Genomic DNA, 27,948 nt, shown 5'->3' with positions numbered 1-27,948 from the left:
TGTGTGCGCGTGCGTGCGTTTGTGAGTGTGTTTCGGCTATAATTAAATTATGACAACATTTAATTTAATATATCTGACGAAAATGAAGAGGCTAGTTATCTTGCTGTTTTTTCTATATTTATTACTATTTTACTTATATTACTATTTAAATACACATGGGAATCAATTGACTCGCATTGGCCAAATATAGTCTCTTAAGATGTGGATTTTTGCCAGATTTACAGAATAAACTTTCAGCTTGGTAGTGTTACGCTAAAGAATTTCAGTTGTGCAATAAATCCACATCAGCCTGATGTCAAATAATAAACTCTGAGATATCATCAGATATGGCATATGTTCATATGTCAACCTCTAGCAACAGTCAGTCACAGTGGGAAGTTAAATTTCTCGTATCCTACAGATGAACACTCTTAAGCCTCTCTGGTATTCTTCTCTTGTCCGGTTCGTGTCCGGTTTCTTTTCTTTGCTCTGCAAACACAGAAGCTCTTTATGAAGTCCATGTGCATGGGGACCCGGTGATTAAAATCCTCAGGCTGAGCATGTCTGGTAAGTGTTTTCTACATCTACCATATATTCATAGGGGTAATTTATAGTGGTAATGTGTCTGAGTGAGTTTATCATTGTCTTATACGCGAATGTCACCCATCACTGATGTCGCGCGATGCTTTTATCCATGTTATTCTGCACGAACATATTATGAGACATGGTTGTGATGCCAGTTATTGAATGAGTTATGTTTGTGTAACATAAATATTTTAGCTGTGGTGCCGGATGTGTAGTCTATTATGAATCTGACTGTACTCATTAATGCTCAAACACCCCCTAAAAGCACCGATTGCGCCCAGAAAATGATTGAAAGAAATTATTTTAAAAAGAAGAGCAACTCGCACGAGGACAGATCGGCGCATTCCTGCTCAGTGTCTCCTAACAACATCCCGGCGGAGGGCATGTCCGTGACAATCCAGTTAAATAGTACAAAAAGTAGAATTTTCATTTGATAAATTATTCTTTTCATAAAGCCAAAAAGTCTGGAGGGACACGCTCAAAATAAAGAAGTAATGCTAAATGCTTTGCATCGCTCTTAAATCATATTAAAGAGATGACAAAAAATGTAAAGTGGTTATTTTTTCCGTTTAAAAGCCTCCTAATAAAATAATACACTTTATAAATTTAAGAGCAACATTTTAGTAAATGTTGACGTTGCTGGACTCACCCTAAAACAGAATGTACATGATGTGGCGTTTACGCACGCGTTACGCAAGCCCCGCCCCTTTTACCTGAAAGAGCGCACCTGGATATCCAACGACACGGAAGTCCGGCTGAGATTACTCCACTTTGACATCGCCGTGCTCGGCAGTTCTGCTTTGGGACAGTCGCTGTTGAAGTGCAGAACTTTTTGGATATGAACTGACAGAATTGTAAGCGCAGTCGGTATGTCTTTTTTGTTTCTTTGACTCCGCTGTTTAACTTTTGTTTACGTGATTGTGCTCGAGAGCTAAACCCTCATTCATAGTTTGGGCAGATGGTGTTATCGTGCTATATTGATTAACCCTAAAATTACTCAAAATGACGTCCATAAAGTAACATTTATTGCATCTCAGGAATACCTCACCATGTGAACAATTGTTTTCATTGATATGGATTGTTAAATATACCACATTCATGTTCAGATTTATATTTAGTAGGAAAGTAAATAGCAAAGTTTGGTTACACTTCATTTTTTCGGTGTCATTTACAGTGTAATTATATATTTAAGTATTGAGTAATATTAAGTAACTACATGTACTTATTATAGGGTTAGGGTAGGGTTAGGGTTAGGGTAAGGGTTAGTTGCATGCAGTTATACGTAATTTACACTGTTATTAAGTACATGTAACGTAACAAGGACACTAAAATAAAGGTTAACAATTTATTTTAGGGTGTTTTTGTTATACTGTAATTACATTTAAGTACAGAGTAATATTAAGTAACTTAGGGTTTGGTTTGGTTGTGGGTTAGTTGCATGTAATTATCCTTCTGAGTCCCAGAAATAGACTTTTGTCCACCGTATTTAACATTATATTTTAGTAAATTGCTCTGACATCATACATGTCACAGAGGGGCTTTGCAGAGATCCCAAATGTTTTGGCGGTTTCATCAGGACAACAACTTCTTCTGGTCTTTAAAAACGTCTGACATTAATGTTTAGCACTCTTATGGAAATATTATAATATTTTTGTAATTATAATTTAAATCTGATTAATTTTCGAATTCAACATTTCAGGAAAATTGTAAGGGGTTTCTAATCAAAATATGACTTTCTGTTACAAAACAGGGCATTGATTTCATAAATGTCCACTGTAGAGGACGCCAGGACTTAAATCATGCTTATCAGGCATTTTGGTGAATAGGGAAAGAAATGACATAATATTCCAATTCCTATGAAATATTAGATATTATTATGAAACTGTTGCCAATTATTACTCCCATTATTACACTTCTATTTTCATTACGTTGCACTGAGAACACACTAATATGCAAATAAGATGCAGTTTATTGAATGGGAATATATAAGTATGGCCATTTTATCCACATATTGCAAAAAGTAATGGTATATCAATTAATTGTGTTATATATTTCATAAAATAGTTCAGAATCATATTTAAACAAAGATCCTGAAACCTAAAAATTGATTGGTGAATTAAAAATAAATCCAATTGTTTTTGCCTATACATGCAGTTTTAGAGTCCTGGTGTTAACTACAGAGGACATTTCATAATATTTAAATAAAATATATATTTTTTCCATTTGTTTCTTATGCTCTAAACCAGTGGTTCTCAACCCTGGTCCTCGAGGCCCACTGTCCTGCAGAGTTTAGCTCCAACCCTGATCAAACTCACCTGCGGGACAGTGGGTCTCGAGGACCAGGGTTGAGAATGCCTGCCCTAAACAATGTAATGACATGGAAAAAATACTAAATTCTCAAAATAAATATAAAAATCTGGGTCCCAGAAGGATTATGCATCATTTATAGTTATTACTATAGTATCTACATGTAACATATGTACAAATGACACCGTGAAATATTGTTACCCAGTGTTATTTGCTTTTCTTCAAACTGCTGTGACAACACTCCTACATCTCACATCCTCATTATGTATTTTCATTGACAAAAAAAGTTTTTAAATAAATAATATGCGTCTAATTTTTCACTATTTTGACTTAAACATTATAAGAGGGAAACCTTAACATGCATTGTTACCAAAAATATTTTTTAAAGATAGACAGAACTGAAATATGATTAATACTTTTCCACTGGTTAAAAGTCCCAATTATCATTCGGAAAGTTTCACTCCGAGGCAGTGTTGTTAAAGTAATTAAATTCCCAAAATTACCTCTCATGTGCAGAATGATTTCCCAGCCACCTAAAAGGGGCTTAAATATCAAAGAAAACATTTATGTTGGATGTCCAGAACTGGAGTTCCAACCTTTTTTTCCGTTCTCAAGCTACAGTTGTGTGTAACTTGTTCGCAGTGCCATCTTTTTTGTCTTCACCTTTCTCTCCAGTTCCCAGGTTGGACAGGCGGTGATGTTACCCAAAGGTGAAGCTTTGTTTCCCACACTCTGAACACCTCAAAGAATGACATTCCTCCGCAGGCTCCTGCGCAGACGTCTGCACCCATGGAAGCTGGCCATCGTGGCGTTGGTGTTCGTGACGTTCCTGTTTCTGATGCAGCGAGAGGTGGTCAGTCAGAACCCTCAGGACGAACCCTGGCTCAAAGGGATTGTGGAGAAACGGGATGGCGTTCTTGGGATGGTGATGGGGGCGGTGAATAACTTCCGGGACGCTATGCCAAAGATGCAGATCAAAGCTCCCGTGAGGCAGCGGGAAAGCGAGGGAAGTCCGGCCTGTCTGTCCGGATACTACACGGCAGCTGAACTCCGACCGGTCCTAGAAAGGCCACCGCAAAACCCCAGCGCTCCAGGGGCTTCTGGGAAGGCTTTTCACACTGACAATCTGGCCTCGTCAGAGCAAAAAGAAAAGGAGAAAGGAGAGGAGAAGCACTGTTTTAACCTGTACGCCAGTGATCGGATCTCGCTGAGCAGAGACCTCGGCCCTGATACCAGACCTCCAGAGTGCGTACCACCTGTTTGCTTCATGCAGACGTCTTTATGTTTGTCTTTCAGTTACAGCAGCTTTTGATTTGAATGAGAGGTTAGTCAGACCAGGGGTCATCCAGAAGGTTCTAAGGGGTCCCCAGAAATTTCTGAGAATACAAAGACAAAGTAAAAACGGTTAAAGTCAACATCAACTGTTTAATTTCTAACTATTTCTCTCTTTTCTTGTTGTATACTTTCCAAAATTGGATACATTTGCATTTAATCATTGAAGTTTTCTTTATTCCCCTTTATCTTGCTCACATGGGTTAAGGCAGCATTATTAATGCAGTACTAAGCAGCTTACATATTTTTATTGTGAAAGTTGCTTATACAATTTTTTCTTTAAAATGAAAATATTCTTCTTCAGGTTTATACATCCAACATTAAGTATAGCCAATTTAAGTTCGGTCACAATTTGTATTTATAACGTCACACTTACCATTTATCTGTTTAAATTTTATTATTATTATTATTATTATTATTATTATTATTATTATTATTATTATTATTATTATTATTATTATTATTATTATTATTATTATTATTATTATTTTATATACATAAACATATGTACATGGATTTTAGGAAGGGGGTTCCTTTATAAAAGGTTCGTCATATTTAGGGGTCCTTGGCATCATAACGTTTGAAAACCCCTGAGATAGACTGCTGGACAGGTCATATACTTGTATGGTCAATAAGGTTAGATCTGGCTCGACTGTACAAACTCACACAGTGCGTAGAAGCAGACAATATAAAAAATACAAAAGGGAATCCAGCAACACTTGTGGTAAAGGGAACTTTAATCGCTTTTAATAGAATTTAGAACTTTCAATTTCTGTTTAGCATTTTAAAATTTTTTTTTTTTTTTTAAATATCTAGCCACATAACATTTAGTTTTTGTAATGTGGCAATTTAGCTTTTTGTATTCATTTGTATTATATTGTATATATGCAGTATAACCAAAATGTATTCAGACACCTTCACCATTTTTTTTCATTTAGTCTCAGTTTATTCGCTGTAGTTTATAAAATGGTGATAAAATATGACAATAACTCAGAGTTAAACTCTGTCAGAACTAATTCATCTTGATAATGTCAGATAACTTTGATAGAAAGGTATGTAATGGATTACAATCAATCAATCAGCTGTCAGCTGGTAAATGTAAGCACACAAGTAAATAATACCGATTTAGATCAACCAATGACCAAACAAAGCTTCATTTTGTTCAGTCTGTGGTGTAAAAGGTCACATTAGCAATTAAAGAAAAAACACTTAAAACATAAAATAATACATTTTTGTCCCAAATTTTTCTCTTTTTTACTGGGAGTCACTATATGAATTTACTTTATTTTGCTATCCTCACTTACATAAATGAACTATAGTATCCTGCACACACTAGTAAAACATTATATCTGGTGTCTAAATAATTGTTGGTTTGCCTGTATATACAGTACACTGTCGTTAAAAATAAGTCTCTTATGCTGATCAAGGCTGCATTTATTTAATTAAAAATATTAAAAACAGTAATATTGTAAAATATTACTATTCAAAATAACTTTGTTTTGATTACATTTTCTCTAGTCACCATGAAATAAAAATAGATTAATTTTTTTAATTTTTTAATTGTAAATATTTTTTTCCTTGCACATCACAATTTTTTATTTATTTAAACACTATACATTTAATTCACGTGCTCTCATAATCTTTGATAACATCCTCTTACAGCGACTTCTCTGATGATGTGTTTACTGGCGTGAGGATGGGGCAATCGACTTGTCAATCACACAAGATCCACCAATAGCAAACCATCCAGTCAATTGCAGATGACAAAATCAAGTCCAGTCCTACAATTTCTTAAAGGGGTGTTTGCATGCAATTTCACTTTTTTAACTTTAGTTAGTGTGTAATGTTGCTGCTTGAGCATAAACAGTATCTGCAAAGTTACAGCGCTGAAAGTTCAATGCAAACGGAGATATTGTCTTTTAAAGTCATGGCAGTTTATTGCCTACAAAAGCGGCCGGTTTGGACTACAGCGAGCTTCTTCCTGGGTTGGTGACATCATAAACCCTTGCTAGTCTCCGCAGATGTGACTTCTGCCCGTAATGGGAAGGGGCGTGGCGTTTCCGGCAACCTGTGCTCGGCACTTCAGCCAATAAAAATACAGGAAACTACATTTGGCCATCTAACCAATCTAAGACCATTGCGTTTTTCGGAGGGATGGGCTTCATAGAAGCAGGAAGCAAACGAGCCGTTCACAGGACAGTGGAGACAGCGGTGTGGAGTAAAGGGAGAATATAAGAGAAATACAGCGTTTAAAAAAAAGAAGAAGTATTAAGACATGTTATACTGCGCCCAATAAACACAACCAAGCCTAGAAAAAAAAACACACGGAATCAACTTTCATTTCATGCCAACTTTAATGATTTCATCTGCTGGAAATTGCGCTCATTCATTAAATGTGAGAAAAGCGGATGTGATTAAACCATCCTACATAAAGTCTCACAATTACCTCAATTAAAAAGAGCAGTGTGTAGTATTTATGAGGATCTATTGACAGAAATATAATATAATATATGTAACCATGTTTTCAGTGGTGTATAAAGACCTTACATAATGAATCGTTATGTTTTAATTTTCTTAGGATGAGCCGTTTCTATCCTAATACAGTGAAATCGGCATTTTGCACCGCCATGTTTCTACAGTAGCCCTATGCAGATAAACTTTTCTACTGAGCGCTAGTCACTTTCTGCTGTCTCCGACGACAGTGCTTTTGTCCTGTGTTGGCCACCGTAGCTTCTCTATATGTGCTTCGAAAGGGAGGGGTCAGCGATGGGCGGTTGAAATTCACAACCTCACCACTAGATGCCGCTAAAATTTACACACTGCACCTTTAAAGTATTAATGTAAAATGGGATTTTGATTTACACAGAGCTTTGTTTCTGTTTCTTAAAAGAGGCCCTATACATGCAGTCTTTATGATTTATTTTTATTTTTATAATCATCCTGTAATCATGACCAACTGGAAAAGTCACGTAGAAGTGGGAGAGATTCTTTAGTCAAAAAGTGTGAGAAGTTTTCAGCTGAAAGGAATAATATATCAGAAAATAGTCATGTTAGTGCATGGAAAACTTGCTAATTCACCGTCTGATGTGGGTTTATTATGGGCTGGCTATCAAAACTCAATCCAAAACCAACCAAAAATAACTACCTTATGAGTTGAAATGGTATAATTGCTTTGCATATACAATGAGATCCATAGATCTAAGACTTCTATTTAGCATTGTTTCAAATTAAAAACACATTTAAAATCCAGTCACATAACTTTTAGTGTTTATGTGGCAGTTTAGCTTTTTATATATTTATCTGTCTGGATAATCAGTGGCTTTGAAACTACAGACTAGCTTTACTCCTCAGACACGTCATTTAAACATGTCTACGCAGATTTTGTGACTAATTACAGACTGAGACAAAGATGAGCTTTTTTCTCTAATTAAACACGTTTGTTCTTGCCCTTATTGCTTTAGTGGAGTGATATACACAAAACCAAGCCTGGAGTTACTATTGCTCATTGTTTTACAAAGTGTCACACACAACTACCGTAGAAGTCTGCAAAATGACAGCCAGACTATTGCTGGGTGGCATAGCAAAAACAATTTTATCTTGATATTTATGCGTTTCCTAGTAAAAAACAAACAAACAAAAAAACACCTATACCAACATATATTTATGTACATTTATTTCATACTAAGTATACATGAACATATTTTCTGACAAATAATTGCTTGAGACTTACTGATATAAATATTATAATTGAACTTTTTTGGAGTAGTATTTTATTGCACATTTCTTAATATTAAGCCTAAAATGTGTTTTAATGTTACTATTAGTAAGGATAGTAAGATCTCGACATATCATAATATTTAAATGCAAGATATGTAAAGTGTAAGAAAGTATATCCGCAAAAGTTCCATATTTGCACAATCAAATACTGAAGTATATTTTTATTTGTTCTATTTCTGGATAAAGCCATCTTAAAGTGCATTAAGTACAAAATTAGTTAATTTCATTTTATCAGACTTTTAAGTATATCAATATATTATACAATACAAAATACATTACAAAGATTAAAAGTACAATTGCTGGGTATATTAAATAAACAAATTGTATTTTTTTGTATACTTAGCATAAATTAAATGTTTTTATTTCAAATAAATTTGGTATATTTATTTTACACATTGAGTCATCATGGGTGTGTTTTGGGCATAATGTGCAATAAACCAATCAGAAAATGATTTCCTTTAAAAGCCAGTTGCGTTCACGCCATAGTGGATTCGCTCTTTACATGGTGGAGTTTGTGAGCGGAAAGACTGAACACTTCTCCAGAGAGGAATCCTTTTATTTTTAATATTTAAAAATGTGTGTGCTGCTGCTATTTGCTATATAAACAACGTGACACGACATGAAACTGCGTCGGGCTGAAACGAAACAAAAACACTTGCGTCGCACCTGCCGTTGCATTGTGCCGGGTGTATGATAGGGCTCGTAGTAATTTTGTTTGTAATTTCTACATACATATATATATGTTATGGGAAAAAAATATATGTATGTCATATATTTTAATATAATATAATATATATATATATATATATATATATATATATATATATATATATATATATATATATATATATATATATATATATATATATATATACAGTATTGTTCAAAATAATAGCAGTACAATGTGACTAACCAGAATAATCAAGGTTTTTCGTATATTTTTTTATTGCTACGTGGCAAACAAGTTACCAGTAGGTTCAGTAGATTCTCAGAAAACAAATGAGACCCAGCATTCATGATATGCACGCTCTTAAGGCTGTGCAATTGGGCAATTAGTTGAATTAGTTGAAAGGGATGTGTTCAAAAAAATAGCAGTGTGGCATTCAATCACTGAGGTCATCAATTTTGTGAAGAAACAGGTGTGAATCAGGTGGCCCCTATTTAAGGATGAAGCCAACACTTGTTGAACATGCATTTGAAAGCTGAGGAAAATGGGTCGTTCAAGACATTGTTCAGAAGAACAGCGTACTTTGATTAAAAAGTTGATTAGAGAGGGGAAAACCTATAAAGAGGTGCAAAAAATGATAGGCTGTTCAGCTAAAATGATCTCCAATGCCTTAAAATGGAGAGCAAAACCAGAGAGACGTGGAAGAAAACGGAAGACAACCATCAAAATGGATAGGAGAATAACCAGAATGGCAAAGGCTCAGCCAATGATCACCTCCAGGATGATCAAAGACAGTCTGGAGTTACCTGTAAGTACTGTGACAGTTAGAAGACGTCTGTGTGAAGCTAATCTATTTTCAAGAATCTCCCGCAAAGTCCCTCTGTTAAAAAAAAGGCATGTGCAGAAGAGGTTACAATTTGCCAAAGAACACATCAACTGGCCTAAAGAGAAATGGAGGAACATTTTGTGGACTGATGAGAGTAAAATTGTTCTTTTTGGGTCCAAGGGCCACAGGCAGTTTGTGAGACGACCCCCAAACTCTGAATTCAAGCCACAGTACACAGTGAAGACAGTGAAGCATGGAGGTGCAAGCATCATGATATGGGCATGTTTCTCCTACTATGGTGTTGGGCCTATTTATCGCATACCAGGGATCATGGATCAGTTTGCATATGTTAAAATACTTGAAGAGGTCATGTTGCCCTATGCTGAAGAGGACATGCCCTTGAAACGGTTGTTTCAACAAGACAATGACCCAAAACACACTAGTAAACGGGCAAAGTCTTGGTTCCAAACCAACAAAATTAATGTTATGGAGTGGCCAGCCCAATCTCCAGACCTTAATCCAATTGAGAACTTGTGGGGTGAGATCAAAAATGCTGTTTCTGAAGCAAAACCAAGAAATGTGAATGAATTGTGGAATGTTGTTAAAGAATCATGGAGTGGAATAACAGCTGAGAGGTGCCACAAGTTGGTTGACTCCATGCCACACAGATGTCAAGCAGTTTTAAAAAACTGTGGTCATACAACTAAATATTAGTTTAGTGATTCACAGGATTGCTAAATCCCAGAAAAAAAAATGTTTGTACAAAATAGTTTTGAGTTTGTACAGTCAAAGGTAGACACTGCTATTTTTTTGAACACACCCCTTTCAACCAATTGCCCAATTGCACAGCCTTAAGAGCGTGCATATCATGAATGCTGGGTCTTGTTTGTTTTCTGACAATCTACTGAACCTACTGGTAACTTGTTTGCCACGTAGCAATAAAAAATATACTAAAAACCTTGATTATTCTGGTTAGTCACATTGTACTGCTATTATTTTGAACAATACTGTATGTATATATATATATAGAAAAAAAATATTTTATAGATTTGATTTCTTGCATTATGGTGCGTTTGAGGCCATATCCCTTTCCTATACCAAAAAAGACCTCAAACCAGTCAATACCAATAGTCTAATAAAAAGACTACATTCATTCAACTGCCATAGAAATCAACAGTTTCACAGATAATGATAATGAACAAGTTGCACGCTTTTTATGCTCCGTGTCCAGACAGAAAGTGCCGTTTACTAAACGATTGATTGGGCCAGACAAAATTACAGAAATCACTGCTTTATTTACTGTGGCTATAGAGTAGGGGTAAGGCGCATGGCATCAAGTTTTGACGCAAATGGAGCATAGGTTCGAATCCGGCTTTTGTCACACTGGCTCTACTCCCTTTCCCCATCACATATCAGATCGGAAAGGCATAGTTTTTTAATAAAAACAGAGAAAATATTTGAAAAGGGGAAATAAAGCGTTTAACATGTGTTTAATAATAAGTTTCTTAATAAGTTTCTCGGTTAAGGGGTAGTCAATGTAAGCAGACATGTGCTGAATTAGAGACGATAAAAGTGAGTGGGTCCAATATCATTGGTCTTAAAAAATGAGTGGGTCTTGATAGATAGATAGATAGATAGATAGATAGATAGATAGATAGATAGATAGATAGATAGATAGATAGATAGATAGATAGATAGATAGATAGATAGATAGATAGATAGATAGATAGATAGATAGATAGATAGATTTTTAATAATATTTTAATAATTTTTCATTTTTTTATATTTATTATATTTTAAGTAACGACAGTTTTATAGAAAATGTTTTAGTCTTTAGGGTTGATTCCCTGTTGCGTAAAAGGCCCCTCTTTCCCTTTATTTTTTTTTGTCTGTCTCTCTCTTTTCCTCTCACAGATGCATTGAACAGACATACAGACGCTGTCCACCCCTTCCAACCACAAGCGTGATCATCGTGTTCCACAATGAAGCGTGGAGCACGTTACTGCGGACCGTCTACAGCGTCCTGCACACCTCCCCTGCTCTACTCCTCAAAGAAATCATCCTCGTCGATGACGCCAGCGCTGACGGTAACTCACCTCTAGCCTGTAGCCCCACGAGACCATCCATGTGTTTTAATGGGCGTCCGGTTTCACTCAAGCAACCCGTTTTACAGAATTCTTGTAGGCCTGCTGACACCTGGCCGCTCGTGAAGCAGGTTTCTATGGGAAACAGAGCTGTTTAGGAATGTTCCCAGAGGAGTTTTGCTCAGCCAGTGAAGGGGGTCTGAGGTACAGGGGGCTATCAGTGGACTCTTAAAAATCAGATCTGTGACAGGCGGACAGAAGGAAGATATGTAAAGAGGAAAATGAGCATTAGAGCGGTGATTCCCAACTGGCATTACTTCAGGAGCCATATTTGACATTAGGGGCCAGATTTACTGAACGGCAAATTAGCGTGAGAGCAAAATTCAAAAAAGCGCCGATGGGAATATAAAGTTCAGCGCATGATCTACTGACAACATGCAGTTTAAAGAACACAGACACAGTTGGATCATTTCCATAATGACCAACACAATCTACCAAGAGCAGAGCAAATTAACATCTGGTTTAAGACATGCTTTTTTGGGGCATTTAATAATGGCACAAACACTTGTAAATTGTAATTTGTGTGATTAATTTAAATAATCTCCTCCCATAAATACTGCGTCTGAAACTCCTACAAAGGCATGTGCAATAAGGTCAGCCGCAAAAATAACCTTTTCAGCGCTAAATTCAAACTGCGTGTCCTTAGTAAATCCTGACAGTAGTTTTTTACACCCAAAGAGGGTTTGCTCTGGCATAAGCTGTTAGTAAATCTGGCCCTGGACCTCAAGTGGAAACACAATGCAGCAACAAAATTGCTTGGTAAAGCAGAAATGTTTTAAAAATCAAATCTTGCAATTTGTTGCTAAATTTTGGCAATATGCAAAGTGATTGTTTTAATCTAAACCAACTAAATGTTTCTTACATTTCAATAGATTCATGTTCTCAGCAACTAAAACACAAAGTTTATCCTCGCTGAGACTCATGTTTAATGTAGTCTGGTATCTTTCGCATTGTGTAACTTTGCGCATGGTGTTTGAGGATGAGGGCATGTTAGCATGTTAATTACATCTGACTAACTTTGACTGAATGGCAGATGAATTTGCACCAAAATACCATAGACTTTGATTGGGCACAACATTTTGACAGCAACAACAAAAGGCAAATTAACAATTTTATCTTTCTATATAGTCTATTTTGATTTCCTAAATATGCACATTTACACTCATGTTCAAAAGTTTGAGTTCTATTAGAGATTTTTTTTAATGTTTTCAAAAGAAGTCTCTTACGCGACACTGCATTTATGTGTTCAAAGATACTGTAATTTGTCTTCATTGTCACATGATACTTCAGAATTCATTCTAATATGCTCAAGAAACATTTCTTTTTATTGTCAGTGTTGAAAATATGATACATTTTTATTGAAACCGTGATACATTTTTTCCCCCAGGATTCTTTGATAAACAGAAAGTTCAAAAGAACAGCATTTATTCTAAATATAATTAATTTGTACCATTCAAAATGTCTTAACTGACACTTCTGATTAATTTATTGCATCCTTACTGACCCCAGACTATTGGATGTAGTCTGTTAGTTGCATTTGGTTATTTGAATTTAGCATTGATTTTACACTGCTGAACAGATCAAAACAAACCTGCAATGCATTTTCTGGTTGAGTTACACTGCTACTACTATAAGCACCTATCTGTTGCCCTGGTTGAATCATGCAGAGACTGAACTTTCTCTCTTGGCAGCCTGCCAATGTGAGAAACGAAAGCCAGGGAATTGGCTTTCAACTATTCTCTTACGCGCCCTCTTCTTTTAATTACACCCTCTCTTTCTCAAGCAGCTCCAGCTTCCGCTGAGAAAGACCAGTCTTCTGTGTGTAGACCCCCGCCCTCAGAGGCAGCCAAAACCTATAGGACGTCCCGCTGTGCTGCTGTGAATCATTTCAGCTGGTTTCAGCAGGCTTGTGTTTTACACCTTTACTCTTAAATGATTCTGAAGAGGATAATACATATTATGTGATATCATAAATCATGATGTCTGTGTTGGGAAAGCTACTCTTAAAGTGGAGCTTCCCAAGCTACTCATAATTTAGAGTAGTTAAATGGTCAAGCAACACTCCCTGCGGATAAGGTGTTGAAAAAGACTAATCCTGGTCTGTTGCAATGGTTTATGTTTTCTTTTCTGTGCCATTAGTGTCACCAAAAATAATTGCATGATTTCAATTAAGTTTAGTGCTGTTAGTTGTGCAGAAGTGACGCACTTCTGTTAGACGTTACTGTATGCATCACTATTTTTAGCTTGTTACTCTTCGGTTCTGTATAATATATAATATTATACCAAAATGCTGGTCAGTGGCTTTGCCCTGAGGGCTTCTGGGAAATGCAGACTCATGAAAGGAGATATTTATGCTTAATGAATACGTACACACCCATATCTACTAGATTAAAGGTACAGCTTGAGCTTTGGCATGCTCTTTTGGTAAAAGGTATTATTATATCTTTTATCCCTGCATACTGAATCTAAAACATACCCTGGTGGAATTCTGGATCATTTTGAAGGCAAAATGGTAGACATTTACCATACACCATTTAAGTTACATTTAGAGTTTGAAAAAGCACAGAGTGACAAGATATAATTAAAACGACTAAAACAACTCTGAAATCCGTTCCAAAAACTGGTGAGCAGCTTTGCTGCAGACTACATAGGCAGCTGCCTTCTAAGGGAGCACCCAAAATGAAGAGACATATGCTTGATAGTTTAACCCCCGGGTTCATAGACAAGGCTTAAATCTAGTCCCAGCCTAAAATGCATGTTTGAGCTGTTTAAACTGAAAGCAACTTGCACTCATATATCTTAAAATATATCAATGCCATTGTTTTGTCTCAAGATGCCTTTTTTCTAAGGCATATTTATAAAGGCTACTTAAATGTCCTAATTGACCTAAGGCTTAATCCTGTGTTAATCCAAGCCCTGTTTGTCATACCGACCTAATAAGCATAGAAAGGCTTAAATAAGCACAATAGTGCATATACGCTATATAAATATACACTATTGTTTAAAATTGGATTCTGTACAATTTTTTTTTTAATGTTTTTGAACATTTGTTAATGTTTTTTGCAGTCATTTATGCTCACCAAGGCCTCATTTATTTGCTCAAAAAAGCAGTAATATTATTGCAATTCAAAATGACTTGCAAAATTTTAATGTGAATACATTTTAAAATGTAATTTATTCTTGTTTTTCAGCATTATTACTCCAGTCTTCAGTGTCACATGATCCTTCAGAAATCACTCTAATATTATGATTTGCTGCTCAAGAAACATTTCTTATCATTATTGATGTTGAAAACACATTTGACACATTTTTCAGGATTCTTCAATGAATGCAAATTAATTCGAAGTAAAGTCTTTGGTAACATTATAAATGTCTTTACTGTCTTTTGATCAATTAAATGCATCCATGCTGAATAACAGTATTCTTTTCTGTCAAAAATAAATAAATAAAAAACTTTCAGCGATCCCAAAATATATATTTATAACAGACTTTCATTACATATAATCTTGTATATGGATGCATTTTGTACTGAGCTTGTTGCTCTGTAATTCCCTTCTCTAAAAGGGTGCATGCCTTAGAAATTTGCATAAAGAAAGTCAAACAATTATTGATTGTAAAATGCACAAAAACACATTGTTTTGACTTTTTTTTCTCACAGAGCGACTGAAGGGCGAACTGGACGAGTATCTGAAACAGCTGCACATTGTTCGCGTGGTCCGCCAGCAGGAGCGAAAAGGCCTGATCACTGCCCGGCTCCTCGGGGCCTCGGTGGCGACAGGAGACACTCTCACCTTCTTGGATGCCCACTGTGAGTGAGCATGAGAAATCACAGAGTCATATGAGCGAATTGCCATTTTAAAGAGCAAATCACTCCCACTCAAGTTGCTGGATTCACATTAATAGGGTTTGTCTCATAATAAAAACACTCTTTATAACAAGCCTGTGGTCAGTTAGAACTGCTCTGCGCTGGAAAGCATCTGATGCTTTTTAATTCCGTCTGAGTTTAGGCTTGTTAAACATTCATGATTTTATTTAGACCGTGTTTGTGTTCTCAACTGGTGTGGTTGACTGGGAGACGGTCAGGCAGAATGCAAAAATGACTAAAATTGCTCAAATTTAGAACACAGGCTTATTTATTCATCTCAGCTGTGTTTATTCATCTGAGTGTTTGTGAGTTAATACATTCAAATAAATGAGAGTAACAAGGGAAGTTTTAGCCTAAAGACAGGCTATGCGGGTATGCAAACTTAAAGAGGCCATATTAGGCCCAAAGGCTTAATTTAGTTTTTTTGGCTCTACTAGAATAGCTTGAATGTTCAAAAAACATATCATTTCCCCCATATTTGACATTGTTGCAGTCTATCAGTAACACACTAGCTGTGTCTCATTTCGTTAAATTTCGAAGGCTGCGTCCTCCGGAGGACACGTCCTGTGTAGGATGCAGTATACGGAGTGTCCTCAATCAGAATTAAACGAGACGTCCTTTGTAGGACACACAGGCAGGAAGTATCACATTGCTATGCCAACACATTCAGCCTCGTTGCGCGCTCACGCCAAGTTTACATGAATGAAAATTATTTATAACTTGAAAATTGCTATGAAATGTTTCTTGTCTTGACAGCAATGTACTGTTCTAAACGTTTAAAAAGCACTAAAGCATTCGAATCCTGTTAACCACATCTATCTGTTTGAGGTAATAGAGCTTAAAAATAAAAACAAGCTTGAACTTACATTTTAAACACCACACCTACGCTCGCATGTATATCTGGCAGTGGTGCAGTTTTTTCATATAATATAAAAATATATATATATGATGGTTGTTAACGGCGACGCAAATAATTATGGGTTATCTCCAGCTGCGAAGGCTACACCTCATGCACACTCCGAAATCCTGTGAAAGAAGGATGCATTGGAAGGTCGCATTTGGAGAGTCCTACTCATTTTTTTGAAATGAGACGGCCTCATGACGTATGCACCCTTCAAATGCGACCTCCGGAGGACACAGCCTTCTGAAATGAGACACAGCTACTGTTTAGTTCCTGTCTTTATGAACCCCCTCTTTCTGAAAAGCACATTGTGCACGGATTGGTCGACTAGACCAGTGTGCTGTGATTGGTTAACTGCTTCGAGTATGTTTCTGAAATGTCACAACCCTTACCATAGCGGCGAGTTTCATCACACTACTTGTCTCGCATAGCCATTTCATTGGCAAAAGACCGCCCAGAGGCCATCTGACTGACATGTAAAGCAACTAGTCACAGTAAAAAAAATTCCGCGTCATGTTTAGAAGCGTAAAAATGTACTGTCGGTGTCCCTACAATAACACACCGATGTGTAAAACTCGTGTAATAAGCCACAGTTAAAAAATGCAACACACGTCTCTTGGACATCCTGTAGATTTTAACCAATCAGATGACAACTTTGAAAATCCTGAAATGTTTCCAGTTAACTGTGCCATATGCGTCTGAAGCTGGGACTAACACTAACTAACTCAACCAGGACCCGCACCTTTATTTTGTGTAGGCCAGGGGACCCCAGACTCGGTCCTGGAGGGCCGCTGTCCTGCAGAGTTTAGCTCTTACCTTAATCAAACACACCTGAAACAGCTAATCAATGCCTTTATAGTACCTAAGACATTGATTAGCAAGTTCAGGTGTGTTTAATTGCGGTTAAAGCTAAACTCTGCAGGACAGCGGCCCTCCAGGACCGAGTCTGGGGACCCCTGGTGTAGGCCTTAGTGTAGGCCAATTATTTAAATGAGGGATATTGTAGTGATGTGTTCATTCCTGAAAGAAAAGTCAAGACTACATTGGAGGCGTTTGAGGGAGTTCAGAATCAGTGAAATTGATATGAACTGGACTTTGTCACTTTGTAGACCTTTTTCACACTCAAACAGCCACATTACACAGTAAAGAATGTTGAAATTGTAAAAAAAAAAATCATAATAGGTCCTCTTTGATTTCTCAGACTTCTCAAGGCGCTTCAGCTTTATCATGTTTCGTTTGTTCAGGTGAATGTTTTCACGGATGGCTTGAGCCGCTGCTGGCCAGGATTGCGGAGAACTCCACCGCAGTAGTGAGTCCTGACATCACCACCATTGACCTGAACACATTTGAGTTCATGAAACCCTCACCGTACGGACAGCACCATAACCGGGGCAATTTCGACTGGGGCCTGTCTTTCGGCTGGGAGACCCTTCCGGATCATGAGAAACAAAGGCGCAAAGATGAGACCTTCCCAATTAAGTAAGGAAACGCTCAGCTTCACAATAAAGTAGAGGTGTAACGGTTCTCGGTTAAAAATCGAGCCATACCGTTCTCCACCCGCGGTTCGACACGGATCATCTCAAATCTGATGATGCATCTATAATGTGCTTTGTTAAAAATAACAATTCGTAAAACAGACAGACAGAGTAAGGCTAATGTATACTTCTGTTGATAGATATGAATTCTGGCTTCCCTTTGTTCAAAAGGAGTGCAGTATGCTTTACTAATTAATATGACCAGTTATTAATGGCGTCATCACCGTAGACTGTAAAGAAAAATATGGACGTAGTGTCCGTAAAAAGTCACCCGTAGGTTTCCAAAGCCTAAAAGCTTTTTGAAGCCTAAAAGCTGGCCGTTGCCATCTTGGCAGTGCGGGGGAGATCTCCGTGGGGGAGATACAGATTTGACTCCCTTTTGGAGCCTGTCTCTAGTGGCCAGTCAATGAATTGCAGTTTAAGTCACTTCTGTATTGGATTTAAAAGACCGCGGGAGGTTGTCATTTGGTCATCTTCCAGGTTTTGATAGCTCGCGAGCGCAGGTGAGACCTGAACACCACACGTTGCTATTTGCGTTTAAACTAAACTAATTTAAGCCTTGCCCATTTAAACATTCAAGAATACAATATTGAGTTATATCTTTCAAGTCATGCGCTTGAATGGACAAATACACACAAAAATCTTCCAACATGCCTGTCTTGGCGAGTATCCTAGCAAACATAGTAGGAGAAAGACCACAAATGTGTACCGTATCAGTATTAGATCTGTGCATTATGTCTTAAAGGGACAGCAACCTAATAATCCTGCTCTCTGTTTTTTATGTTAGTCAAACAACAAAAGACAATAAAAATTGTGCTTTTTATTGAATAGCTTTTGTAACTTTAATAAAGATTAATCTTTAATTCCTACAGTCAAGATTATATGCAATGTTGTTTTATATTTTATTATTTTGTTAAATTTATGTTCCTGAAAGCTACTGTTATATATCTGAAAAACCTGAAAAGCACTGATCATTTTATTTGTATCTTTGCTCTATTGTATTTATTTGTGCTGTTGCTTGTCATTTCCCCCCAAAAAATAGTACATACTGAACCTTACCGAAACCGTGACCCTAAAACTGTGATGATAACTGAACCGTGAGTAATATGAACTATTACACCCCTACAATAAAGAAATTGTTCACCCAAAAATAAAACCTATTTACTCACACCATGACTATCCAAAGCTATAAGACTTAAACAACTGTTTAAAATGTTTTGAAATAAGTCTTTTATTCTCACCATGGCTGCATGTATTAGATAAAAAATACTGTAAAAACAGTAATATTGTGAAATATTACAATTTAAAAGAACTGTTTTCTATTTTATATATCTTTTAAAGTGTAATACTTTTTCCTTTTATGTTCAGTGGAAAAAAAAGGTTTGGAACAACATGACTATTCCTTAAATGCTTTTACTGAGAGAGAAAATAGATTTGATAACACTTAGAAGCATTGCTTGTTTTCCATTAAATGCTTTTATTATCCACACACACACACACACAAAACACACATTTCAGTCATTTTCTGTCTAATGAAAACATTTGAATAGAAACACTGTTCATTTACACTGTAATCGCATTTATCCTCGCAGGAACGCCAACGTTCGCAGGGGATTGTTCTCCATTTCCAGAGATCTACTTCTACCATGTAGGAAGCTATGATGAGGAGATGGAGATTTGGGGAGGAGAAAATATTGAAATGTCCTTCAGGGTGAGTCAAAATTCATTTTACAAAGTCCTGTGGTTTATGAACATATTTGAGTCGATTGTTGCACGTGTATTAACCGTTAAAAAGTTAAGTTAAATTAATAAATTAAGTTTCATTCAGAAAGGACACGTTAAATTGATCAAAAAAGACATTATATTATGTTTCAAAAGATTTTGTTTTAAATAAATGCTGTTCTATTCATCAAAGAATAATCATAATATTGCAGATTTAAACTCGATTTTTAATCAAAGAATTTAGCTTTGGAGAGCAAAAGACAATTTTTGCCTACCCCAAATGTTTAAAATAGTGTTTATTGATTTTCAACTTTGAATGAAGCAAGACTGACTTATGCAATTGCAATGTAATGGATCAAACACTTCTGGAGATTCACAACAACTACAAACATTTCTGTCACTGTGCTTCCTTGGTAGCTAGTTATTTGAGAAATTACCACATTAACTGGTAAATTAAATAAAAGAAGAGTGCATGTAACTTCAGTTTACATTACATGTGTGAACATTTTAAATAGTGATGCAAATTAATAATCAAATAAATTCATGGAAATTAATCACTTAGCAAATCTAATGCTATTTCTCCTTTAAAGTTTAAATTGAGAAACTAGCTAAGTAGTCTTTATTTAAAAGTCTGGCCATGATGTTTCCTAATGTCTGTATTGGATGAATAAAGCTCTTTCTATTCCTCTCACATGGTAACACTTTAGTTTAGGGTTCATTTCTCACTTTTAACTTGTTGCTTCTTAGCATGCATATCTCTAAAATATTGGCTGTTTATTAGTACTTATAAAGCACATATTAATGCCTTATTCTGCATGACTATATTCTACATACCTTAGTCCTACCCAATACCTAAACTTAACAACTGCCTTACTAACTATTAACAAGCAGTAATTAGGAATGTATTGAGGCAAAAGTTAATATAGTGAATATGTGTTCCCCATAGTGAAGTGTTACCTCTCATATGAATTCACGGAGTATTTTCTAGTCTTGACCTCCTGCTCTCGTCCTTCAGGTGTGGCAGTGCGGCGGCCAGCTAGAAATCATCCCCTGTTCTGTCGTTGGCCACGTGTTCCGCACAAAGAGTCCGCACACCTTCCCCAAAGGCACGCAGGTGATCGCTCGTAACCAGGTGCGTCTGGCTGAGGTATGATGGATGACTTTAAAGAGATCTTCTACCGGAGGAACCAGCAGGCTTCTCAAATAGCCAAAGAGGTACATCTCCCAACATTCACAGCCCCTCAGTATTGTAACAGTCACCATAAGATACTGTAAAGGTTTACTTTATGCACCAAGGGTAGTGCATTGCTCCCAACATTTGAAGAGCTCTCCCTGTCTGATTCCCGCTCTTCAGTTTTTCCCTACTGACCTTTGGTCACACTTTAGATTAGGGTTCAACTCTCACTATTAACTACGAATTTTGCCTTAATACACTCCTAATTACGGCTTATTAATAGTTAGTAAAGTAGTTGTTTAATCTAGGTATTGGATTAGGGATGTAGAAGAAGGTCATCCACAATCAGATTATCATATGTGTGCTTAATATAATGTACATTAATATGTGCTTTATAAGTGCTAATAAACAGCCAATATCAGAGCAATATGTAACATGCTAATTAGCAACCAAATAATTAGTTAACTCTAAACTCAGGTGTTATGTAAATGTAAATCGTTTTTTTTATTTCATTTCTTTTTAAATGTTTTTTTTTTTTTTAATATTTACATTATTTAAAGAAACTTATTGTTACAGTTTTTATTATTATAATGATTTATGTACATTTAATTATTATTTATTATATGTAATGAACAGTGAACAAAATAAATAATAATAATAAAATAATAAAACTGTTACTATATGTTTACTTTATTTACTATAATAAAATAAAAACATTTAAATAATAAATAAAACTATTTTAAGATCATTTATTTGAAAAAATAAACGATTAAATTATTAAATAAAATATTTTATGTAATCTGCCTGAAGCTGTATTTATTTATTTCATAATTTCTTATATTTTAATATTTTATTAATGCTTGTTTTTTATTTACATAAATAATTAAACTCCCACCCTACAGTTGTGTTATACAAATGAAAGGAAAATCACTGCATTTGTTTGTTGGCATTGTGGAGTTAAGAGTTATTTTGCCAGGTCTTCTGTGACCTAAACCACAGAAATCCTCAACATTCCCAACGTTTAGCCAAGACCTGCTGCTGGTTCATAACCATAGACAGACAGCTTTAAAGTGGAGCCTCAGACCAGCCTGTGGGCAGCTTTAATATGAGATTTAAAGGAAGGCAGTTTCTGTAATGAAGCTACCATCTCTCTCTCTCTCTCTCTCTCTCTCTCTCTCTCTCTCTCTCTCTCTCTCTCTCTCTCTCCTCTCTCTCTCTCTCTCTCTCTCTCTCTCTCTCTCTCTCTCTCTCTCTCTCTCTCTCTCTCTCTCTCTCTCTCTCTCTCTCTCTCTCTCTCTGAATGAATGAATGAATGGTGTGATATGTTGGGTCATGATTTTAGTCAAGAACATTTTATTTATGGTCCTAAGTATCGGTATAAAACCAGGAATGTTAATGTATTTTTGAATTAAGTATATGGTTCACACGATAATAATAATATATGGTTCACACGAAAGGCTAAGATTTTGGAAAAGGTTCCACTAATGTTGTTTTAGGATTGATTTCTGCTCGTTTAGTGGAAAATTTGAAACTTTTGAGGAAGTTTGGTGTTTAAGCGTGACTTTATGCAAAATAAGTGACGGGTGTTTAGAAATGAAGCTGTAAATGACATTAATTTTAATTAATTTATTTATTTGTTTGTTTGTTTGTTTATTTATTTATTTTTGTGTTTTTTATTTATTTAATGTGTAATGATGTAGTTTTGCAAACCTGTTTTAATTTGTAATCTCTCTCTCTCTCTCTCTCTCCCTCTCTCTCTCTCTCTCTCTCTCTCTCTCTCTCTCTCTCTCTCTCTCTCTCTCTCTCTCTCTCTCTCTCTCTCTCTCTCTCTCTCTCTCACACACACACACACAGCACTCTTTTGGAGACGTCTCCAAGCGTGTAGATCTCCGGGGAAAAGCTCCAGTGTAAGAGTTTTTCCTGGTATTTGAAGAACGTCTATCCGGAGGTCTTCATGCCCGATCTCAATCCACTGCAGTTTGGCGCGGTGAGTGTGTGCACAGTGGCTGGGACGGCTCTCTTTATTCTTCTCCCTCTCTCGTGTTGTGTCTGGCCGCTGCGGTTTCCCACCATGCAGCGGCTCTCGGAGAAAGCCGTTCTGTAAAACCTTGTTTTAACAGCTTTCATGTTACGACACCACAATCCGTTCCATTTCCTCCTTCAACCCTCCCTCTTTCTCCCTCCAGATAAAGAACGTCGGGAAGGAGGCCTGTTTGGACGCGGGAGAGAGTAATGAGGGAGGGAAGCCTCTCATTATGTACCCCTGCCACGGGATGGGAGGAAACCAGGTAATTGGAACAGGAACAGTTTGTCCTGTACATGAATCAACTGAATTGAGAAAATGACATAAAACACTTTTGAATGGTTAAGAAGTTTGGTACAAGTACTTTTCTGTTCTTTTACTTTATTATATATTATAATGATAAACTAGTCCATACAATCAAGCACTATATTTAAAAAAAAAAAAATTATATTTGTTTTAAAGAATTTAATTTAATAATTTAAATTAGGAGAAGGTGCTTTTTGGGCATTTTATTATTTTATTAATTTACTTTATTATTTTGTTTTGTTTAAAAGGAATTTAAAACATTTCAGTTTTTTATTTTCCTTAAAAGTACAGTTTAAAAAAAAAAAAAAAAAAAAAACATATATATATATAATATTTTAAATCAGGTGAAGGTGCTTATTGATGTATTTTATTTATTTTATATAAAATAGTAAAAATACTATAAAAATAGTGAATACAATTCATGTACTATATAGTTCTGAAGTCTTACAATGGCTTTTTGCGATGAACAGAACCACAATATATGTTCTCAAATGTCAGTTGCCAGTCATCAAAACACAGTTTTTGAACACAAGCATGAATGATAATTGAGAGACATTTTCTAGGTGCATTGCAAATTTCATTTTAATTAGTTCCCTTGATATGTTTTCCAGAACCTCTCAGGAGTTTCCAGCAAACATCTTTATCTATTTAATAAAATGTTTTCTCGGTGGTGAAGGTCATTTCTCTCCTCTGATCGTACAGTATTTTGAGTACTCGACCCATCATGAGATCAGACACAACATTCAGAAGGAGCTCTGTTTGCACGGGAGCGATGGAGTCGTCAAATTAGAGGAGTGCCAGTATAAAGGTCACAACACCATCACCGGACCTCAGCAGAGATGGGAGCTGAAAGAGGTAAAATAATGTTTAAAGGCCACGCTGGAGCTCTTCTTTCTCACACACACTTTTTCTCTCTTCTTCACAAACCTCTGATCTTCAAACTCGACTCCTAAACTGCCCGAGGCGGTGCTGTGTTCCTCAACTCACCCTTCTCTGAAGCCAACATTGTCTCTGGAGACTTGTCATCTCCTGCTGTGCTTGTTAATGCTCATTTTGATCAAAACTCTTGATTTGCCAGATCTATCTATCTATCTATCTATCTATCTATCTATCTATCTATCTATCTATCTATCTATCTATCTATCTATCTATCTATCTATCTATCTATCTATCTATCTATCTATCTATCTATCTATCTATCTATCTATCTATCTATCTATCTGTCTGTCTGTCTGTCTGTCTGTCTGTCTGTCTGTCTGTCTGTCTGTGTCTATCAGTCTACCTTCTATCTATCTATCTATCTATCTATCTATCTATCTATCTATCTATCTATCTATCTATCTATCTATCTATCTATCTATCTATCTATCTATCTATCTATCTATCTATCTGTCTGTCTGTCTGTCTGTCTGTCTGTCTGTCTGTCTGTCTGTCTGTCTGTCTGTCTGTCTATCTACCTGTCGATCTACCTGTCGATCTGTCTGTCAAGAAAAAATAAATTACATAAATTAAATATTAGTTGTTTTCTGTTCTAAAATATTTCTTTGTGAATGTAGTTTACAAATATATTTGTAAATATTATTATTATTATTATTATAAATTTGTATTACTTATTTAGTCGTTACAGACAGCTAGGAAAGTTATAGAAAATAATTTATTTGTATAAAATTAAATTTAAATTAATAATCAACATTTCGCTTGTTTCATCTTGGATTGGATGAATATATGCTAGAATAAAGACAACAAGAGAAAAGAGCTTAGTTTAAGTGCCTGGCTTCCTGCTAATTTAAGCCTGCTAATGTTTGGTTTTGTGATTTGTCTGACAGTAGTGCTGATAGATCCTGCTCTGTTATTTTATTCCCTTCGCAGGATCAGCTGTTCTATAACAAGGGCTCAAAACAGTGCCTGGGCATTCGTCACGAGAACCCCTCTCTAGTGCCCTGCAATCCAGCTGACAAACACCAGCTCTGGGTCTTCACTTGAATGGCAGGACCACTGACACACACACACACACACACACACACACACACACACACACACACACACACACACACACACACACACACACACACACCGGCCATGAATATTTTACAGTATTTAATTTTTTAATCTAAAATACATTTTTGTTTTTATGACCGTGAATTTACAGAGCCTGTTATTGATGAACAGTGCAGCTCATTTGCTCCGTCCCAAAACCTAGTGAGCTGCCCTACGCTCTTCTGCCTACATAGACAGCTGCCTTCTAAGGGCGCATCCTAATGCTCATGAGCCGGAAGTGTTTTATTTCTCCCATAGGGATTTAAAAAAAAGTATATGTTAAAGAGTTACATAAGCCATGATACAAACCAAACAGCTTCAAAGTTCATCACAACATTATACATTTTGATTTGAAGCAAAAAAATATTTTAAAATAAGACAAAAAGGCAAAGGTACAAGAATTTAATGAGGGAAAGAAGTGCAATCCCATGAAGCGTTGTGAACGATATAAAATATAAATATAAAACTATTGATGAGGAAATTAGGATTTTTGATTGATCAATACAGAAAAAACAGTAATATTGTCAAATATTATTACAATTTAAAATAATGGAGTTTTACTATAAAATGTAATGTATTTCTGTGATCAAAGTTGAATTTTCAGGATCATTACTTCAGTCTTCAGTGTCACATGATCCTACAGAAATCATTCTCATATGAGGATTTATTATCACTGTTGGAAACAGTTGTGCTGCTTAAGATTTTTCTGAACCTGTGATACTTTTTTCAGGATTCATTGATGAATAAAAAGATACAGAAAGTTAATAAAAGAACAGCATTTATTCCAAATAGAAATATTTTCTAACAATATAAATTTGTATTATTTTTATTTATCAATTTAACACATCCTTGCTGAATAAAAGTATTTATTTATTTTAAAAAAAAGGAAGAAAAAAATCATGGTATAGTGTATATTATTGTTTATTGTTACAGAAGATCTTTATTTAAAAAAAAATGCTATTCTTTTTAAATGTTGTATTCATCAAAGAATCCTGAAAAAAAGCATATTAGAGTGATTTCTGAAGGATCATGTGACACTGAAGACTGGAGTAATGATGATGAAAATTTACAGGAATAAATTAGATTTTAAAGTATATTAAAACAGAAATCCATTATTTTAAATTGTAATAAACAATATTACAGTTTTTTTTCTGTATTTTTGATCAAACAAATGCAGGCTTGATGAACAGATGAGACTTCTTTCAAAAACATAAAATATTAGCCTGGGTAAACCCAGCCTGATCTGCCGGTGATTTGATTTCGCCCGGCAGCTCAGTCTAGAAACATGTACATTTATTTCTGCTGCTTCTGTTACACTTTTGCAGGAACCAATCACAGATTGGCTTATACACCTGGCACGCTATTGGCGGGTTTAACATGATGACGGATAGAGAAGCGATGGGCCGTTGCCCGTTTATCACGCCTTTTGTGCAGTAGAAAATACAGACCAGACTCATTAGACCAATGTTCAATCTTAAATGGAGCCTGGTCTTAGCCTAGAAATCTAGACGCACCCTAGCGACAGCAAATCGAGTGTCGTCTAGCAACTCTCAATACCCTTCTGAGCTGTAAAAGCCAAACTCTGGTCGGGCCAATCACATCGTGTATAGAGTCTGTGGGCGGGGCCATAATGGCGACGGACGAGTTGCGTTTGCGTGCTTCTAGTAAACACAGAAACTGCCGAACGGCGGCGGTCGTTTCGAATCAGCTTTGACCGCGACTCTGGAAGACTTGGAGTTAAGCTTTTCTCTGAGAAAAGAACAAAGAGCGGCACTGAAGTCATTCTTAAAAAGGGAAGATGTGTTCAGAGTTTTGCCGACCGGATACGGCGAATGTTTAATCGATCAACGAGCTCCGCTTCACCTTCATTGCTCTGGTTGGTTGTAGCGCTATCCTATCGCGTGCAGAGGGAGTTTGAAAGACAACCGTTTATCCGCCGCTCGGATTGAGCTGTCAATGGTGAGTTTCCAGACCAAACATCTTGATGTGGGTCTGACTTGTCAGGCTAGCTTGGTCTGGTGATAGCCAGACAAATAAAATATAGTAATGTTTCCAAACATTTGACTGGTACTCAAAAGCAAATACCACTGATTAACAACCTTGTAGCTCACAGTAGGTCTGTCTATAAATGTTTACAAGTTGTGATTAAAAGTTTCCCTATGGAGAAAATAAATGAGCTTTTTACTATCTGAACCCAACTCTTACACTCTATAGTTGTTTAATGAACTGTTCCTATGTCAAAACTCTAATAGGCATAGAAATAGCCTGACGTAGTCATACTCAATTCTAGTCAGAATATGAGTCTGATGCTCCATTGGGCTGTGATTATGGGGCGTTTCAACCGAACCAGGAAAGACATCAATTGGACCGACCTACAACCAATCAGAGCAACGAAGCGACGTCAACAGAGCTCAACGGCACTGTGTTGCCAAGTCCCCTTTTTTTCCCCGCCGTTTGTTTTCTATGTCCGCGGGTTGAAGCGACTATGTGATATATCGACCCATGAGTGCGAATTTTAGCAGGCAACCATGCCAAAATAACACACATTTTACCCCCCAAACGTCATTTTTCCCCCGGAGAACTCCCAGAGAAGCTATTGTTTAGGGCTAGTAGTTGACGGGTTTTTTTGTAAAAACTTGGCAACCCTGTCTGCACGCGGGCTGAAATAAACGATCTTTGCCGGTGTTGTAAAAAAAAAAAGATTTTAATGATACACAGAGTACTTACCCAACATGATCATCATTTCTGAGAGAAATTGTGAAGGTAAA

At 36.3% G+C, this 27,948-nt stretch overlaps 1 protein-coding gene across 1 annotated transcript; it reads left to right on the top strand.

Annotated features, from left to right (window-relative positions):
* The first annotated feature begins 355 nt into the window (after positions 1-355).
* Positions 356-27,901, top strand: galnt3 (UDP-N-acetyl-alpha-D-galactosamine:polypeptide N-acetylgalactosaminyltransferase 3 (GalNAc-T3)). Its single transcript, XM_067444563.1, is given in 13 exon segments — positions 356-546; positions 3,547-4,116; positions 11,388-11,560; positions 15,276-15,425; positions 17,628-17,863; positions 19,513-19,629; positions 20,656-20,788; positions 20,791-20,855; positions 22,669-22,707; positions 22,709-22,801; positions 23,001-23,102; positions 23,846-23,998; positions 25,013-27,901. Coding segments are annotated over 12 exon segments (1,872 nt in total). The 5' UTR covers positions 356-546; positions 3,547-3,619; the 3' UTR covers positions 25,127-27,901.
* The last annotated feature ends 47 nt before the right edge of the window (positions 27,902-27,948 follow it).

The sequence above is a fragment of the Pseudorasbora parva genome, chromosome 5 (assembly GCF_024679245.1).
Source record: "Pseudorasbora parva isolate DD20220531a chromosome 5, ASM2467924v1, whole genome shotgun sequence".
NCBI lineage: Eukaryota > Metazoa > Chordata > Actinopteri > Cypriniformes > Gobionidae > Pseudorasbora > Pseudorasbora parva.
The sequence above is the reverse complement of the archived record's forward strand: the minus strand, read 5'-3'. Positions and strand labels throughout refer to the sequence as shown.